Source organism: Microcebus murinus, chromosome 9, assembly GCF_040939455.1.
Source record: "Microcebus murinus isolate Inina chromosome 9, M.murinus_Inina_mat1.0, whole genome shotgun sequence".
Classification (NCBI taxonomy): Eukaryota; Metazoa; Chordata; class Mammalia; order Primates; family Cheirogaleidae; genus Microcebus; species Microcebus murinus.
Genome location: NC_134112.1, coordinates 15,970,960 through 15,991,127, shown reverse-complemented (window position 1 = coordinate 15,991,127; position 20,168 = coordinate 15,970,960). Strand labels below are relative to the sequence as shown.

General features: G+C 39.5%; 1 protein-coding gene and 1 pseudogene across 1 annotated transcript in view; both read left to right on the top strand.

Moving 5' to 3' along the window:
- EPDR1 (ependymin related 1) overlaps nt 1-18,571 on the top strand; it is a 32,098-nt gene extending 13,527 nt beyond the window's left edge. The window contains 2 exon segments of the mRNA XM_012777590.3: nt 15,430-15,638; nt 16,816-18,571. Coding sequence (XP_012633044.1) covers nt 15,430-15,638; nt 16,816-17,012 — 406 coding nt within the window. The 3' untranslated portion in view covers nt 17,013-18,571.
- Nucleotides 2,301-10,369, top strand: LOC105878248 (large ribosomal subunit protein uL4 pseudogene; annotated as a pseudogene).
- Nucleotides 18,572-20,168: the final 1,597 nt, after the last annotated feature.

Here is a 20,168-nt window from a genome sequence, read left to right as displayed (position 1 = left end):
CCGCCAGTTCCGTATCCATGGATTCAACCAACCATAGATAGGAAAAACTAAAAAAAAAACCAAAAAACAAATTGCAATACAACAATGAAAAATTATACAATATAAAAACTATTTACATAGGATTTATATTCTATTAGATATTAATCTAGAAGTGATTTAAATTATACAGTAGGATGTACATAGGTTATATGCAAATACTATGCCATTTTATCTAAGGGTTTTGAGGATCTGTAAGTTTTAGTATCTGCAGAGGCCCTGGAGCAAGTCCCCTGCAGGTACAGAGGGATGACTTCATATGACTTTCTCAGGTTCCACATTGAGAGGCAGGTAGAGGGAGAAGGGGTGGAAATGCGTATTGAGTCTTCTATGAAGGGGTCCACCATAGCACACAGTTATGTCTCTGCTTCACCTCTCTGTGCCACCTGAAAGTATTAGCCCTCTTTCTTACATGTAGATCAAATCTTACGTGTATAAATTAAATGATTTTTTTCCTTGTTAAACGTTTACTGATGATAGTAAACTCAACTATGATCAGATTTTCCTTTCATAGCTATGTCTTGCATTTGTATAAACATTTTATATTTCCATTATCGCAAATCAAATTATCTTCATAATAATGCTGTAAGCTTCAAAATTTTGGTCTGCCTTTCCTTATGAGAAATAGGGAGATTAAAATTATGATCATACAGCTCATCAGTAGTAAACTGGGAACTTTGTTTCCTTGACTTAAGCTTTTTAACAATGCCTTTCATGTTGTCTGTAAACCTTATGATGAAAGTACAAAAACTAGACAGAAAAGTTTTCTCCCTCTTTCTCTTCGTAAGGGAAACTTTTAGTACCTTGTCTAATGCAAAGGAATTAATGAAATGCCACATCCACTTAAACATCCCAGTGTTCTTTTTGTATCTCATAAAATACAAAATGGAAATTTCCTTTGATCCAACAATCCCAGTTTATAAATTTTTTATAGGGATATAAGCACAGAAAAGCAAAAGGTTTTATCTCCAGTTTTTATCTTGTTTTGTTAATATTAAACAAACTGTGGAAATAATCTAAGTGGTCATAGATAGGGAACAATTGAAGTAATTCATGGTGCATATGTACAAGGGAGATGTTAGTGTACTAAAATTATTGTAAAGCAATCTCACTTATGATTATTAGTATAATCCATTGATTAAAAATTCTTACATAGCAAACTGAGTCCAACAGCACATTAAAAAATACTAAATTTTGATCAAGTGAGGCTTATTCCAGGAATTCAAGGATGGCTCAATTTTAGGAAATCCATCAACATGTACAAAAGCAATCCTGTCATCATATCCTTAGTCTGTGAGAAAGGCAGTTGATAAAATTTAACAGACATTCCTGACACAGGATTCAATAGGAACTGATGGATGCTTCCTTTACTTGATAAAATTTGTGTAGATTTTAATTTACCTAATATTGCAACCATAGCCTCTTTTCCATTAAACTCAAGGAGACAAGGATGCACATAATCTTCATTCTATTTAATATTACATTAGATTTATTGCCCAATATAATCAGAGAAGAGAAAATAATTAGAGACATGAAAATTAGAAGAGGTAAAAACTATCTCTGTCAATGATATGGATACAACATACCTGGAAAACACAAGAGATCTAAAAATAAAACTAATTCAAACAAAAAGATAATTCAGTTAGTTGGCTGTATATAAAATTACATGAAAAATCAATAGTCTTCAAATATATAAATAATAACTTGCTAGAGATTATAATGGAAAACAAGGGCTCATTTAAAACCCTAACAGCAACAAGAAAAAATAAACTAGAAAAAAATTTCCTATGCAAAACCTGTACAGGGAAAATTTACACACTCCTGAAATATATACAAAAAGACATGAAATGAGATTTGAAAAAAGTGAACAATTATTTTTGGAGTGATAGGATGACTCAACATCATTAGATATCAATTCTTCCCATGTTAATATTTAAATTTAACTCAATCCCAATAAAAATTCCAATGTCAAAAACATTTTTTTAGCTAAGCAGTTGATTCTAAATTTCACATGGAAATATCTAGGAAAACCCTGGAAAACAAGGACGCAATAGGAGGACTAGTAAATTTGACCAGATATTGAAACACAGTGTTAAATCTCTGTAATTAAAGCAATGTGATACTGATGCATGAATAGAAAATTCAAGGAAATAAAATAGAGAGCCCTGAAATAGACCCACATACATCTGGAAATTAGGTATGTGATAAATGTGGCATCTCAAATGACTGGGGAAAAGATTTTTTGTTTTTTCTTATAATGAGAGGGAGTCTCACTGTGTTGCCCAGGCTGGTCTCCAGCTCAAGCTGTCCTCCTGCCTCAGCCTCCCAAGTCGCTGCAATTATAAAGGTGGATGCCACTGTGCACAGCAAGATGGATTTTTTAATCAATGGTTTTGGATCAACTGGGAAAAGATAAAATTGAATCCATATCTCGCACCCATACATAAAATAAACTCCAAATAGGTTAAAGATTTAAATGTAAATAAAAACACACAGGGATAATAGAAATCATGGGTGCTTTCCTTTATAACCTGAGAGTAGGAAAATTTTTCTAAGTATGACAAAATTGAGAAACAATGAAAGAAATTTGACTTTAAAAAATGTATTAATAAAATCATTTGCATTGTAAAAAAAATATTTAAATTAAGTCAATAAATGGCAGAGAAAAAATGTCTGCAACTTTTGTCAGATACAAAAGGCTAATTAATTAATATACTATAGAGAATTGGGAAGAAAAACAAACATCTTATATTCAGATAAATGAACAGTCAGTTCTCAGAAAAATACAGTCAGATGGTGCTTAAACATATGAAAATTTGCTCAACTAACTATAATGATTGAAGGAAAAATAAAACTACACTGCTCTTTGGAAGGGTAGTGCCTGGAAGACTTCTGAGGCCTTATCTCTGATCTGGGTGGGGGCTACCAGATTGTTCACTTTGTAAAATTTCTCAAGCTCTGTACTTTAGATTATTTAATCTATTGTATACTTATCAAGAAAAAAGTTCTTAAAAAGAACCCAATAGTTAGATACCATGTCTTACTTGCCAGATTGGCACAAATTCAAGTTGGACAACATGGTCTGTTGGCAAGACTATAAAGAAAACAGGCACTGTCGTATTATTGCTGCTAGGAGTGCAAAATAGTACAATCTTATGGGGAGAAATCTAGTAATATTTAATAAGATCACAAAAGCTTTTACCTTTTGACCTAATAATTCCACATCTAGTAATTTACCCTAAATATATACCTCCAAAACAGCACAAGCACAAGATTATTTGCTGTAGCATTTTTGTTAATATCAAAGGAATGGAAACAACCTAATATGCATCAGTAGGAGACTGGATAAATAAATGATAGTATTTCCACACAATAAACTATTAGATAGCCATAAAAAGAATAAGAACAATCCCTATGTATTAATGGAGAGTGGAGAAAGCAAAGTCCAGAAAAGTATATATATATATATATATGATGCTACCTTTTCTGTAAAGAAGAGGGGGAAATAAGAATTCATGTGTGTATTTGCTTATTTTTTTGTCAAAAGACATGCAAGAAAAATGAAATGGAAGCAGTTGAAAAGTGTCCATAAGGAGCATGAGGAATGGGGACAGGAGATAGGGATGGAAGGGAGACTTCCCTCAGTGTGCCCATTTATGTCATTTTAAGTTTTGAAACATAAATATGTTTACATATTTAAACAATAAAATTAAATCAGCTTTCCTGTAGGAGCCACTGGGCTGAGAGGACTGTGGCCTTCTCCTGTCCCTGCCATGGCTTCTGCTTCTCCACTGATATTTGTGTACTCTGAGAAGGTGAAGTCATGTGGCAAAAATGTCACTTTCCCTGCTGTGTTCAAGGCTTCCATTCAATCAGAGATTGTGAACCCTGTGCTGTCAGTGAATCAGCGGGTCATCAGACCAGTGCTGAGTCTTGGGGTACTGGCAGAGCTGTGGTGCGAATTCCCAGAGTTGGAGGTGGTGGGACTCACCATTCTGGCCAAAGTGCTTTTGGAAATATGTGTTGTGGAGGCTGCACGTTTGCACCAACCAAAATCTGGCACTGTTGGCACCAAAGAATGAACACAACCCCAAAGCAATACTCCATCTGCTCTGCCCTGGCTGCCTTGGCCTTACCAGTGCTGATCATGTCTAAAAGTCATTGTATTGAGGAAGTTCCTAAACTTCCTTTGGTGGTTGAAGATAAAGTTGAAGGCTACAAGAAGACCAAGGAAGCTACTTTGCTTCTTAAACTTAAGGCCTGGAATGATATCAAAATGGTCTATGGCTCTCAGAGAATGAGGGCTGTCAAGGGCAAAATTAGAAACCATTATCATGTCCAGTGCAGGGGACCCTGCATCATCTATAAAGAGGCCAATGGTATCAGAAAGGCCTTCGGAAGCATTCATGGAATTACTCTGTTTAATGTAAACAAGCTGAACATTTTGAAACTTGCTCCTGGTGGGCATTCTGTAAATGGACTGAAAGTGCTTTCCAGAAATTAAATAAACTATATGGCACTTTCAGTAAAACTGTTTCCCTCAAGAGTAACTACAACCTTCCAATGCACAAGATGATCAATACAGACCTTAGCAGAATCTTGAAAAGCTCAGAGATCCAAAGAGCTCTTCATGCACCACACGAGAAAATCCATCACAGTCCCAAAGAGGAATCCCCTGAAAAATGTGAGAATCATGTTGAAGCTAAACCTATACACAAAGACCATGAACCAGAACACCATTCTTCCCCAGGCCAGGAACCACAAACTTTGGGTGGATAAGACAGCCGTGGCACTAGAGGCCAAATCAGGTGAGAAGGAGGTTGCAGGCAAGAAGCCTGTGGTAGGGAAGGAAAGAAAGGCCGTTGGCGTTAAGCAGAAGAACCTTTGGTGGGAAAAAGCCTGCAGATACCAAGAAGCCAGCAGCTGAGAAAAAACCAGCAGAAAAGAATCTCCCACAGAAGAAAAGAATTGCCTCCTGCATAAACTCTGAAATTTGTTTATTCCATAAAGGTCAAATAATTTTGGACAGCTTATTTTGAATAAAGACCTGATCAAAAAGGCAGTGAGGAAAAAATAATAATAAAATTAAATCAAAGAGAGAGAAATTATAAAGCCCCTTAATTGAAAACAAATGTACCTGATGATATACGTATCAATCTGGAACCATAACCACGCAGAGAATAGGCTTATTCTAAGTGAATTTTTAACACAACGAGGACTGTAAATCTTAGTGAATTATATTCTAAGGACAAGAAGAGCTGCAACGAAATCTTAAACTTCACCCACCAATTTTATTATTTGTAATTGTTTTGAAATTATTATTTCAAAATTATTGTAGGATAAAGCAAATAAGTAAACTTGCTAATGTTTTTAGAAAGCATGACTTTTTTTTTAAGAGAAAAGATATAGAAATACAAAACAAAAATGATGGGGAAAAAACCTAATATGTTAAATTTAAATTGGAAATATTGATATGAATTCATGATTTTTTAAAAATATAGGAAGCTCTGACCACTGAAAGGCCTTCAAAGCAATGACATCCCAATGTCCATGAGCCCATCTAGTGCCCTGATGCTGGTTTCTAAGTTGTTTCTCCACTGAGTGTAACCAGGATTCCCTAGATTAATAGCTGATTTCAGATCTGGGGCAAGGAAAGTCCAAGGTGAGCCTGGGCCACCTTGTGTCACGAAGAGTCAGGGAGGACTCAAAGATGGATGGAACTGTGCCCAAAGCCACAGCTACCAGCTGGAAGATATCTGGTACCTTATATCAGAGACATCTGAAGTCACCACATATGTGATGAAAGTTAGTGATGAAAGTTAGCAGCATTAAGAGTGGGGAGGTACATCACTTTGTCTTTTATGTGATGCAGTCTGAAATACACAGTCTCACCAGCATGTTCTTCCCAAACATCTTCGACTTAAATCTCATCAAGCCTTTAGACCTCATGTCCAGTTTGCAGGAATGACAGGAGCTAGATGAGCAAGTTGAATGACTTGAGGAAACTGATAAATTCCAAATGTGGAGTATCTGCAAACCTGGAATCTTCAAAGAGTCATGTTAAAAAATAAAAAAAGTAGGAATACTGCTCCAGATTTTTAATAGAGACATAACCAGATATAATACTTGAAACTTAATTAGATTATGATTTGAAAAACTAGCTTTAACATGTGTAATATTTTGGGGTTCAATGGAATATGGACAGATATTAGCTGGTATTAGGGAACGAATTTTAGTTTCCTGGTATTATGGCCATGTGGCAAAAAGTCCTTGTTTTTAGGAAATATTTAGAAAATAGATAAAGCAAATATGGAAAAATGTAAAGAATTGGAGCATCTAGGTCGTAGATATAAAGGTGATTGTTGTACCAGTTCTTCAACTCTTCTGCATATTTAAAATATTTCATAATAACAAACTAGGAAGAAAGGATTCCATACATCTCTATTTCTTGACTTAGAAGATTATCTAGGGCAAATTGTTGAATTTAAAATACAGTTTAGAGGCTGGGCGCGGTGGCTCATGCCTGTAATCCTAGCACTCTGGGAGGCCGAGGCGGGCGGATTGCTCAAGGTCAGGAGTTCAAAACCAGCCTGAGCGAGACCCCGTCTCTACCATAAAAATAGAAAGAAATTAATTGGCCAACTAATATATATAATATAAAAATCAGCCGGGCATGGTGGCGCATGCCTGTAGTCCCAGCTACTCGGGAGGCTGAGGCAGGAGGATTGCTTGAGCCCAGGAGTTTGAGGTTGCTGTGAGCTAGGCTGACGCCATGGCACTCACTCTAGCCTAGGCAAGAAAGCAAGACTCTGTCTCAAAAAAAAAATAAATAAATAAATAAAATACAGTTTAGAAAACAAATAATATAGTATTCACTCGTTTTTATAAAATGTGTATGGTATCCATATTGAAAAATCAGTGATATCAGTATACCCATGTTCATAGCAGCATAATACACAAAAGGTGGAAACAACTCAACTGTCCATCAGTGGATGAAACCATAAACAAAATGTGGTATATACACTCAATGAAATATTATCCATCCTTAAAAAGTAAGGAAATTCTGACACATTCTATAACATAGATGAACTTGAGGACATTATATTAACTAAAATGAGCCAGTTACAAATGGACAAATATTGTATGATTCCACTTATAAGAGATACCTGGAGTAGTCAAACTCATAGAGACAGAAAGTAGAATGGTGGCTGCCAGGGGCTAAGGAGAAGGAGGAATGGGGAGTTATTGTTTAATGGGTATAAAGTTTCAATTTTGCAAGAGTCCTGGCCTGAAGACTGGATGCAAAGCAACAGGAATGTATTTAACATTATTGACCTGTACATTTAAAAATGGTTAAGATGGTAAATTTTATGTTATGAATATTTTACCACATGTAAAAATTAAATATTAAAATCAATATGTGGATAAAGGTATATTTAGAAGAATATATGTACAAACACATGCACAGAGTTGTTACTTCTGTAAGTTAGAGTTTCCATTTCTGGATCGTTTGAATTTTTTTACATTAAAGATGAATCAGTTTTACATAAGACCATAAACCTATTTTCAAAAGAAATGTTAATAAAACTTCTACAGATTTTCAGTGTTTTGGGAAAACATGGGAATGGTAGAGCCTAATTTTTAAGAAAAATGAATTTTTAGAAAACAATAGAAATTGTCAGTGCAGCCTGAGAATTTTATTTAAAGCAACAAAAATCCTTTGTCCCCTATGGTGAGAGGCAAAAGCAGGCCGTGGCCTTTCTGTGTGTTGTGGTTGCCGTGGAGAGCTTGGCCTTCTGACCTCGGCCTGGCCTGACCTGACCAGCCTGCCCTCGCTCACAGCTGGGCCTTGTGGGAATTTTTGCCTGCCCCTCCCAGGGAACTGTGCTACGCCTGGTGCCTGGCCAGCCACAGGGTCAAGTTTGCCTGCTGTTGTTGACCCAGGGCTGGTCTGCCTCATTGTCTTCCACACCGATTGCAGCACCTCACCTTGCCTGGCTACGCCCCAGGGGTGCGGTGTGTGCCTCCCATCCTCAAAACTTCCTCCATGTCAGAGCCAGGCTTTGATCATGCCTCGAGGATCCAGTTTCTGCTGAAGTTTCTTAATCCTTCGGGTCCACGGGTTATTGCCCACACAGCATCCCCACGCTGATTACTCATCTCAACCTTGGCTGATCTGTCTCTGTGTTTTGACCTTCGGTCACTATCAGGCTTCAGATCCTGTTATCCTATTTGTGATGGAGAAACTTACATCCTAACTGTTAATAGGTTCACATAAACAAACCGCCACAGCATCTTGAAAGCCTACTTTTCTAAATTTGTCATGGAACAGTACTAGCATTTTTATCCACTTGGGATTTTGAATAAAATGAATTATACAGTTCTATTTTGCTTCCCATTAAATTATTATTTTCAGTTTTACTCACGGCACAGTCAGCATAACCTCCATATCAGATGATACCCACTTTCTAAAAAATTAAATATTTTGAAAATACTGAAAAGTACAGAGAACATGATAACAAACACCGTGTTCAGACCACCCAGATTTAACAAATGCGAACATTTTGTAATGATTGTTTTGGGTCTAGAATTCTCATTTTAAAATTAAATTTTACTTCTGTGCATGGGCAGAGCTGGCCTCGGGGAAACACTGAAGCAGTCAGAGTCCCTTTCCTGCTGTCCCGTGCCCTTCTGCTGCAGGCACCTGCGCAGGTGGCAGTGGCCCTTTCTCCCACAGAGGGCAGTGCTGTGCCTGCCCCAGAACTGCTGTGCTGGCATGGAGCCCTGGGGTCCTCAGCTCCCCCAGAAGGAGTCCTGGTCATGCATATCACAAAACTTTGCAAGCCAAAAAGGGAAGGTTCCTTAGAATAAAGGAAGCTTATTATAATTCTGTGGGAGGGGAGGCTCAAAACACATCAGAAAAATAAAGGCACCCAGGAAATGAATAGCAATTGGAATCCCAGTCTGCTAGTGCTTCTCTCTGCTCCATTCTTCACTCTTTCTCGGTTCGCAGGATGGAAAATAGCCTCCCTTGGCTTCTGAGTTTACTATGGCATGTCCAGCCACGTAAAGGGGCTGGCTAGTAGATCTCGGTTGTAATTCCTCGTGTCCAAGGGCGAGAATCTTGCTGAATTCCCTCTGGTCCAGTACACTCTGGTGAGGGTGGCAAGGTCATGTATGACAAACATGGCTGCTAGGATAACATGTCTGTGATCCTGTGAATTTAGGGGGTGAGGGCATTAGTCTCAAGAAGGAACCCCACACCTTGCACACAACTGCATATACTCCAGGGGAGCAGTTGGAGAAGCTCACAACTAGAGTCTCAGCAAAAGCTAGGAATGACTTTCTAGCCTAGACACCTAGAACTTGGGAAAGCACAAGATGATGTTGATGGTGAGAAGAACAATGTAGACAACTTGTTTTGTGGGTGTCTGCTTGTCATTAAAAGTATCACCAAACAGGATTTGTGTATGGACAATAATTCCTATATTTACAAATGATTAATGTTTCTGTATTCCACCAATGAGTATTTAAACAGGAACAATCCAAACCCAAACTCATTGAAAGGGCTAATATTTTAATGTGCATATTATGAGAGGTTAGCTCCATTTTTGAGCAATATCTCATAAAAGGCACACTTACTTTTCATAATATAGTCCCTCCCGTTTCTAAATGTATGTGTCTGGGTTATTATATTTTTTACTCTTGTAAGCCATTTCAAATCTTTTCTGAAATAAGCAGGATAATCTAAATATATAACATGAAGGCCATGCTTATATTTCCATACTAGCTCATTGAAACCTGAAGCATACTACTACTACTATTAATATAGTCATGGGCCACATAACATTTCTACCAATGACAGACAACATATATGACAATGATCCCATAAGATTATAATGGAACTGAAAAATGCCTAGTGCCTGGTGATGTTGTAGCCCTTATAATATCATAGCACAACATATTACTCATATGTTCGTGGTAACACTGGTATAAACCTACTTCAGTACCAGTCATATAAAAGTCTAGCTGCTAGACTAGCTAGACAACTACGTACGGTACCTAGGACTTGAGAAGGACAATAAATGACTATGTTACTGGTTTATGTATTTACTATACTATAGTTTTTATCGTTCTTTTAGAGTGTCCTGCTTCTACTTATAAAAATAAGTTGACTATAAAACAGCTTCAGGCAGGTCCTTCCGGAGCTGTTCCAGAAGAAGCATTATTACCATAGGAGATGACAGCTCCATGCGTGCTACTGCCCCAAAGACCTTCCAGGGGGACAAGATGTGGAGGAGGAAGACAATGATATTGATGATCCTGACCTTGTGTAGGAGTAGGCTAATATGTGTGTTATTTTCTTAATTTTTAACAAAAAAGTTTAAAAAGGAAAAAAAAATTCTTTTTAAATACGAAAAAGCTTATAGGGTAAGTATATCAAGAAAGAAAATATTTTTGTGCAGCTGTACAATGTACTTGTGTTTTAAGCTGTGTTAGGATAACAGAGTCAAAAAGTTAAAAAACTAAAAGATGATAGAGTAAAAATGTGACAGTAAGCTAAGGCTAATTTATTATTGAAGAAAGTTATTTTTTTTATAAATTTAGTGTAGCCTAGGTGTACAGTGTTCGTATCTACAGTGGCGTACAGTGGCGTCTAAGGCCTTCACCTTCACTCGCCACTCACTCACTGACTCACCCAGAGCAACTTCCAGTCCTGCAAGTGCCTTGTTAAGAGCTCCTATAAGTGCTCTCGAAGGTGTACCATTTTTTATATTTTATACCATATTTTTACTTTGCCTTTTCTGTGTTTAGATATGTTTACATACACAAATACTTAACCACTGTGTTACAAATGCCTACAGTACTGAGTAGTCACTTGCTGTGCGGGTTTGTGAACCAGGAGCAATAGGCTATACCTCGTGACCTAAGCGTGTAGTAGGCTACACCATCTAGGTTTGTGTAAGCACACTCTATGACATTTGCACAACGACAAAATTGCCTGACACATTTCTCAGAACGTATCTGCACTGTTAAACGATACAGGACTGTATTTTGACCATATAGACAGTAATCATTTATAATATTTTTTTCTGAAAGAAGTAACTTTTAAGCTCAGGCTTGGGCTGGAGAGCACACAACCTCAGCAGAGGCTCCTCCAGTGGAGTGAGTCTCACAAAGCTGAGGTGATTCGGTGGCTGTCTCTACTGCTTATGAAAGGCCACCTCGCTAGGCTCCTTGGCCCTCAGGTGTCAGGAATTTCACTTTCTGAGGTCAGGGCTGCAACGCCCCGTCTGTTCTACCAGCAGTCGTGGCCTGGGTTTTGGACTGACAGTTAAAAGCTCAGAAACAGCAGGCTTCACCCAACCCCAAGACGCCCTGGCTTTGAGGAAGATACAGGACTGGCATCCACGTGGCAGGCATGGTGATTCCTGCCACAGCCTCAGAATACCTTCCTGTCACTTGCCATGAAGGATGGGCATGTGGTCAGGAGAGGAGGCCTAGAGCGTGGGGACAAACAGCTTAGGGAAGCTGTCCCTCTGGGGTCCCTTCAGCTTTGGTCCTTGGTCGCCTCAGCCCCTGCAGGCCCTGTGAGGCACACCAGAGCCGGGGCAGCTGCACTCAGCAAAGCCTTTTACTTGTGACTGAGAGGTGGCCGAAGCAGCGAGGCACAGGTGCCTGGTCCTCCCTCCAGTCCTCAGTGGGCGCTTGTCCTACATCCGGGTATCCCCTGTAATTCCTTGCCTTGGTGCTGCAAGAACCCAACCAAACCAAGGGTGGAATCCTCTTGTGTCCCTCTGGCTAAACAAAAGATCACAAACCAGCTGTTAAGCCAGGGCCAGGACTCCCCCATGTTTGTACCCTAAGCTCAGGACCCGGCATATAATAGGTCCTCAGTAAGAATTCGTCCAGGGAATATTCCATTTTGACCTCTGAATTGTAATTATTTCATATTCAGGTTGTGAATACAGGCAGTCCCAGGCTTACAGACGACCCAAGTAACGGTGTTCCATACTTACAAACAGGGTCCCAAGGCTCTCCGTGAGGATAATTTATAATTACATAATTAAATTAATAATTCAGGAGCTAGTTTCTTCCACGCATGTAAACGAACGCGCATGGCGTAAGCGGTTACTTGACACAGCGTCTTTGTGCTAGCAGCTAGTCTCACTGTTTACATGGTCACTTACAGCATTACTTTCGTCTTACCTTTTTTATTCAATTCTGTGTTTCCCCTTATGACCAGGCCTTCAAAGCAAAAGTCCACTACAAGTCCAGGGGATCCTACAGCGAGAAGAGAGGTGATGACAATAGAAATGAAAGTAGAAATAATTAAGTGTTCAAAGAAAAACCAGACACCATCATTCGTTGGGAAAGCGTCAGGTTTCAGTCGCTCTACTCTCAGAACAATTATAAAGGATAAAATGAGAATAATGGAACGTGTGTGAAAGGCAGTGCTCCTATGAAAGCATTAATTATTACTAAACAGCACAGTGGATTAATTATTGAAACAGAAAGGTTATTATTGATGTTGTTAGAAGATCAAAATACGTGTAACATTCTTATTAGCCTAGGGTTGATACAACATTAAATGTTAACCTTTAATATTTGTATTTGAAATTTCTCCTATCTAAACTTCTTGTATGAGTTTGTTTTTATGTTCCTTTTGTTGGAAATAAAAGAAAGAACACAATAGTTTCTGTAATTTATTACAAAACAGGGGTTTTATTATTGTTACAGTATTATACTATATTATTACATATGTCTGGCCACATATGAGCCATTACAGTAATATTATTATTACTATATGTACACTGTTCATCAGGAACACAAAATTATGTAGGCTATTAAGTATGGAATGTCTGATTTCCTTAAGTACTAAGTTTGACAGTTGGTATCTCTGAATTTCACTTTGACATTTCTTCTGTCTTTTTCTTTTTTATTATGAAGGTACATCCTCATTCTTTCAAATGCACATTTTGACTTGTGATTATCTTCCAAAAAAAATTTTTTTAGAGCAATTTTTGTGAAACCATGGATAAGTCAAAAATTCATGTTATTTTTTAATATGAGTTTTGTCATGGAACCAATGCAGCACAGACAGCTCAAAATATCAATGGAGTGTTTGGGAAGGATGTGGCTAATGAACGCACAGTACTCTGATGGTTTGAGAAGTCCCATTCTGGTGATTTTAATCTTGAAAGTGAGCCATGTGGGTGACCTGTTACTAAAGTTGATAATGATGAGCTTAAAGCTATAGTGGAAGCGAATCCATCTCAACCTATGTGTGAATTAGCAGCAAGGTTTGACGTTACTATTCCAACAATATTGGACCATTTGAAACAAATGTGCAAGGTAAATTAGCTGGGTAGATGGGTACTGCATGAATTAAACAAGCGTCAGAAGAGAAATTATCTCAAAGCTTGCCTTTCTTTGCTGTCATGACAAAAAGGCGAACTATTTCTACACATGTGATGAAAAATGGATTCTTTTTGACAACTGCAAGTGTACAGCACAATGGTTAGATAAGATGAAGTGCCCAAACACAGTCCAAAACCAAATATTAATCAAAAAAAGCTAATGGTATCATTTGGTGGTCCAGTGCTGGTATTATCCACTACAGCTTCATGAATCTTGGTTAGTTGATTACAGTCATATCTACTGCAACCAATTGGATGAAATGGTGAGGATCCTTGTGAATAAACAGCCAAGATTGGTCAATAGAGACAGGCCAATCTTCTTGCAAGACCACACTGTTGCAAAAAGCAGCATTGCTCAAACTATAGAGTCTGGACTTGGAAACTCTCTGTCATCCACTGTATTCATCAGATCTTGCACCAACTGACCACCACTTCTTCCAGGCTTTGGGCTACTTTTTTTTTTTTTTTATTTCGGCATATTATGGGGGTACAGATTTTAAGGTTTTAATAAATGCCCATTTCCCCCCCTCCCCCCAAAAGTCTGAGTCTCCATCATGACCATCCCCCAGATGGTGCACATCTCACTCATTATGTATGTATATACCCGCCCCCCTCCCCCCTCCCACCTGTCCAATACCCTATTAACTGTAGTACCTATGTGTCCACTTAGGTGTTACTCAGTTAATACCAATTTGCTGGAGAATATATCTGGTGCTTGTTTTTCCATTCTTGGGATACTTCACTTAGTAGTATGGGTTCCAGCTCTAACCAGGAAAATATAAGATGTGCTATATCACCATTGTTTCTTAGAGCTGAATAGTACTCCATGGTATACATATACCACATTTTATTAATCCATTCTTGGATTGATGGGCACTTGGGCTGTTTCCACAGCCTTGCAATTATGAATTGTGCTGCTATAAACATTCGAGTGCAGGTGTCTTTTTTGTAGAGTGTCATTGGATCATTTGGGTAGATGCCCAGCAATGGGATTGCTGGATCAAATGGTAGATTCACTTGTATCGCTTAAGGTATCTCCATATTGCTTTCCACAGAGGTTGAACTAGTTTGCAGTCCCACCAGCAGTGTAGGAGTGTTCCTCTCTCTCCGCAGCTACACCAGCATTTATTGTTTGGAGATTTTTTGATAAAGGCCATTCTCACTGGAGTTAAGTGATATCTCATTGTGGTTTTGATTTGCATTTCCCTGATGATTAGAGATGTTGAGCATTTTTTCATATGTTTGTTGGCCATTCTTCTGTCTTCTTTAGAAAAGTTTCTGTTCAAGTCCTTTGCCCACTTTTTAATGGGGTTATTTGATTTTTTCTTCCTGATTTTCGTGAGTTCTAAGTATATTCTAGTTATCAGTCCCTTATCGGATGCATAGGATGCAAAAATTTTCTCCCATTCTGTAGGTTGTCTGTTTACTTTCATGACTATTTCTTTGGCTGTGCAGAAGCTTTGTAGTTTGATCATGTCCCATTTATTTATTTTTGTTGCTGCTGTGATTGCCTTTGGGGACTTTGGACTACTTCTTGCAAGGAAAAATATTCAGTTCCCAACAAGCTGTGGAAAAATGCCTTTCGCAATTTCATCGCCACTTGCTTTCCAGGCATAAACAAACTACCCTTAAGACAGCAAAACTGTGTTGACAGTTGAGGCACACACTTTGATTAATTGTAGGGCTTCTTGTTTCAGATATAATAAACTTTTGCTTAGAAATTGGACATCTCATATTTAAGGACCTAATACGTACAAATCTGACCTAAGCACTTTCTCAGGAACATACCTCGTCCATAACCTGGTGTGTTTCTAAATGTGAATGATTGCCTAGCAAGCAAAATTAATTTTTTCCTAATTTTTTTTCTATTTTAAAAGTAAATTATATCAAAGGACTTTGGCCTTTTTACTGGCAAAGGCATGATGATTATAACATAAAGTCCTAAACTAGTTTCTTTTAACCTGTCTTTCAGACTATTTGAATATATTTTGCTCTATAAGGATGGAGTGATGTTTCAGATTGAACAAGCCACCAAGCAGTGCTCAAAGATCACCCTGACGGAACCCTGGGATCCTCTTGACATTCCTCTGAACTCCACCTTTGAAGACCAGTACTCCATCGGGGGGCCCCAGGAGCAGATCACCGTCCAGGAGTGGTCCGACAGAAAGTCAGCCAGATCCTGTAAGGATGAAAAGAAGGGTTTGAACATTGTGCCCAGGACTCATGATGGGAGAAAAGGTCTAAGTCCATTAAGGATGAGAGTTGTTAGTTAGGGGAAATTATAAGCTTCATTAAGTTGTTCAAAGCTCCCATTAGTTGCCCATGCCATCTTGCTAATTATGTGGCAATGGGATCTAAGTATTTGAAACACCCTCCCCCAACTTTCTAGTGCCACCTGGACATTTCTGCTGGTTTGGCTCGTGTGGACTTAGCCTTGGTTTTGACTTTTTTTGATCACCCCAAGGTCTGTGCCACGGAAAACATTTTTTCTAAGGCAAACCTTTGAATTGATGCCTCCTTTTCCTTCCGCCACATCACTTCCTAAAGTTGTAGTGATCAAATCTACTCCCTTTATTCTGAGTGTCCAAATGTCCTGCTTTTATGTGAAGCTTTTCTCAGCTCTGCTGCCAATATGCCCATCCCAAGACTGTTTTACACATACAGGCATCTGTGCTGTGGAGCACAGTGTGCCTCAAAATGTTAAACATAGAATTACCATATGATCCAGCAGTTCTACTTCTCGATAATATATCCTAAAGAATTGAAGGCAGAAACTCAAACAGATGGTTTTATACTCATGTCCACAGTGGCATTATTCACAATAGCCAAAATGTGGAAATATCCTAAATGTCCATCAGCAGATCATAGATAAATAAAATGTTCTATCTCTACATACACACACACACACACACACACACAAACACACACACACACTATGGAATATAATTCATCCTTAACGAGGAAAGAAATTCTGGTTCATGCTACAAGCTGAATAAACCTTGAAGACATTATGTTAAGAGAAATAAAGCCAGTCACAAAAGGACAAATATTGTATGATTCCACTTATATGAGATACCCAAATTCATAGAGACAGACAGTAGAATGGTGGTTTCCAGGGAGAGGAAAATGGGGCGTTAGTGTTTAATGGGTGCAGAGTTTCAGTTTGGGAAGATGAAAAAGTTCTGGAGATGGATGGTGGTGATGGTTGTATGACAGTGTGAATATACTCGATGCTCCCAAACACTTAAAAATGGTTAGAATGGTAAATTTTATGTTACGTACATTTTTATCACAAGAAAACAATATAAGCATCTGGCTTTTCTTCTCTATTAAAAAGTCAACTTTCTCCCTTTTATAGATGAAACCTGGATTGGCATCTATACGGTCAAGGACTGTTATCCTGTCCAGGAAACCTTTACCAAGAATTACAGTGTGATATTGTCCATGCGGTTTTTTGACATACAGCTGGGCATTAAAGACCCCTCGGTGTTCACCCCTCCAAGCACGTGCCAGACGGCCCAGGCGGAGAGGATGAGCGGGGACTGCTCCTGGTAGCCTGCAAAGGCAGAAGTGACAGCAACCATGTCAGCCGCCTGTGGCCCCAGCTGGAGACTGACTTGAGTCTGTTTGGGGTGAGAATCTTCATTGGAGATAAATATAATCTTAGGAAGATATACATTGCTGTGGATGGTTTTTTTTTTTTTTGTATGTTGAGTTTTGACTACTCAAGCCATGTTTCCAGAAGAGAATTGAATGGAGAGGATTTGTGAGCTGACTGGATGGCTAATGTGGACACTTCGGGTACTGCCGACGCCTGTTTGGGTCTGGGCTTCCTGTGTGTGCAGGTGTGTGCGCAGTGCAGAGCCATACAAAGAGGGGCGGGGGCCAGTGGGAGCAGTTTGTCTTGGCCAAGGAGGAGTATTTTATTGCTGCCCTCGTTCAGAATGGGCCATGATAAGAAATAGAACGATTTTGGCCAGTTTTGTTAGTAATTCTTAAGTTTTCTGCAGAGAAGTCCCCCTTCACTGCTGCACCAGAGTGCCAGGCTGCTCCCTGACCCCACCGACCCTGCCCTGCACTTCCTTGGCCACCAATAAAATGATCCCTTAAAATTCCTTCCAGACTTAAGAGTTTTATGACATAACCCAACAGATATGAGTATTTTTGGAAGACTATAATATACTAAATAATTATTCCTATAAAGAGACATTTTAAGCAAGAGAGTTTGAAAAATCCTAACGTCTACACCTGGTTAAGCGTGAGCCACAAATGCTTCCTTTTTTCTATGCAAGAGTTTTGATATATGTGCTGAGTCTTCACATCTTTGTCAATTGACAGGCAGTGTTCTATGTAAAATAGCACTGACTTGGGAGTCAGGAGACTATAGTCTCCTAAGTCCAGGACTAGAATTCCCTTGGGCTCTAACTCCTTAGGTTATTAAATGCACTAGGTTTGCCCTCACCTTGGCCTTCCTGGGACACTGTTCACAACCTCTATGCCTGTCTGACTTCTGCTCCTCCTTCCCAGGTCACTCACAAGGCTGCTCCCAAGCCTGGATGAGTTGCACCCTGCAGCTCGAGCATGCATTTCTCACAATACTTACTATGCTGTGTGACAATTTCCTGCTTCCTGGATACTTTCATCCGCTACCCTAGCTGTAAGCTTTCTGAGTACGGGTACTGTGCACTGTTTACTTTTATATACCTAGCACCAAGCAAGTGCCTGGCACATGTTCAGTGCCCTAAACATCTGTAGAGTGGAGAAGGCTAGCCTCTCTCTGGCCCTTAATTTCCTCATCTGTTAAATGGGGTTGAGTTTGTTGATCGCTAGGGAGACTTCCACTAATAAAATTTTTTATCTTAGATTCCTCTACTATTGTGTTTCATCTGACCATCTATCTTCTTTAGTTACCGAGAGAAATGTGTGACATCTCTAGTATGCTGAAAACAATCTGTATTACTCAAGTTTATCTGTATTTCAATAAGCAAATTTAATGCATTTGAAAGCATTCTTTGTTATATTTGCTTTTATAATAAATATGGATAATCTTGGTTAGAAGGGATTAAAACCTCTCTCTTAACACATAAATAAAGTGCTTTCTGTTATTAAAACCCAATTTTTTTGTCTTCCCTCAAAAATCTGCTTTTCCTCTTCCCTTCTTTAGAGTGCAGTTCCCAGGTGCCTGGCTCGGAAGTTTCTGAGTCATTCTTGACTCATCAGTCTCCTTTAGTCCTTACCTCAGTCAGTATCCCAAGTCCCATCAAAGTAGTTGTTAAAGAGGCAGTACCTCTTGTCCTTTCTCTCAGTCACCACTCAGCTCTGGGCTGTTAACGTTGTTGGCCTTTGCAGGATCTTCACACCCTCCTTCACCTTCACACCTGTGAATGAATGAAGCCATCCCCTGTATGAATGAAGCCATCCCATGTCCATTCATTCATTCATTCGGTCAGTCAGTTCACAAGCTGGTACTGAGCACCTGCTCCCTGCAGGGCCCATGCAGGTTCCTGGAGTCCCAGAGGAGGGTGAGCCCACCCAAGGCTGGCATCTGGCATGCATAGACCAGGAAGAGCTTCATAGCTGTGTTCGGGTGGCCTAGCCTGCTAAAGCTCTTGTGACAGTGTTTGTCCCACTTGCTGTCCCTCCACCCCTAGAATGGCCCCTCTCCTTTCCAAGCTGAAGAGCTCCCCTTATCCCTGGGACTTTGTCTTTGCCCATGCCTGGCCACCACATCCCCACTCACAGAAATGAATAAAAATAAAAATGCAAAAGGATTTCACATCTGGTGGGGACGCTCTATGGATCTGAGGGTGTCGTGTCCCCGTGACTCTCCTCTGTCTAAAAGTACAGTGGAGACTCCTTAGCTTGGTGCACAGGCCCTTTTTGATCAGGCCCTGAGTCTTTCCAGCCTCACCACTGGACACAGCTTTTTCCTTCCCTGACTGTCTCAGGAGCTTGAGAAGTAATGGCTGGTTACCCCTGGGGGGCAGGAGGGCTTTCTTAGTCAGTTTTTTTGGTGTAAAAATTTTCTAGTGGGCATCAGAGTCAAAATGAAGAGGGCCATGAAACAGGGCAGGGACTTGCAATGAAGGAGAGCATCTGAGTGTTACTTATCTGCAGCCTGACAATGGCATCATGGACAACGGGCATGGACCAGGGTTGGGTACCACGTTGTGGATATCCTGCCTCACACATCCCTGGCCCTTTATGCTACATTGGAACAATTTATTTCCACCTCTCCAGAGGCAGCCTGGACACTTCCAAATTGTTGGGATCCATGGGAGTGCTGAGGTGTGCTCAACCCTGTACCTCCTTCAACTCCGCCGGCTGAAGGAGGCCTGGCCCTCGGATGCAGCCATCACTCCCTCTCCCAGTGGCCGATGGGGAATCAAGGCAGCCTGGCCTTTCTGCTCACAATTGCTCTGTTATCAGTGGGCCTTTCTTACTAGAAGTTTTGCTAATAAACATTTCTAAAATTGGGAGACATTTAAAAATATTTTTAATATTTAATGAAGCCTAGAGAGTTTAGGACTTTGGGGAAATTTTCCATGAAATTCCTATGAAATATAATTCCCCACCAAGCTAAGTCCTGCATCATTTGAAAACTCAATACTCACCTCTTATTGGATTTCCTCCACTAAATCCATGCTTTGAATGTTCCCTCTGTTATTTTAAATCTTTTTGAATATGTATTCACCTGTACCACACAAAGGT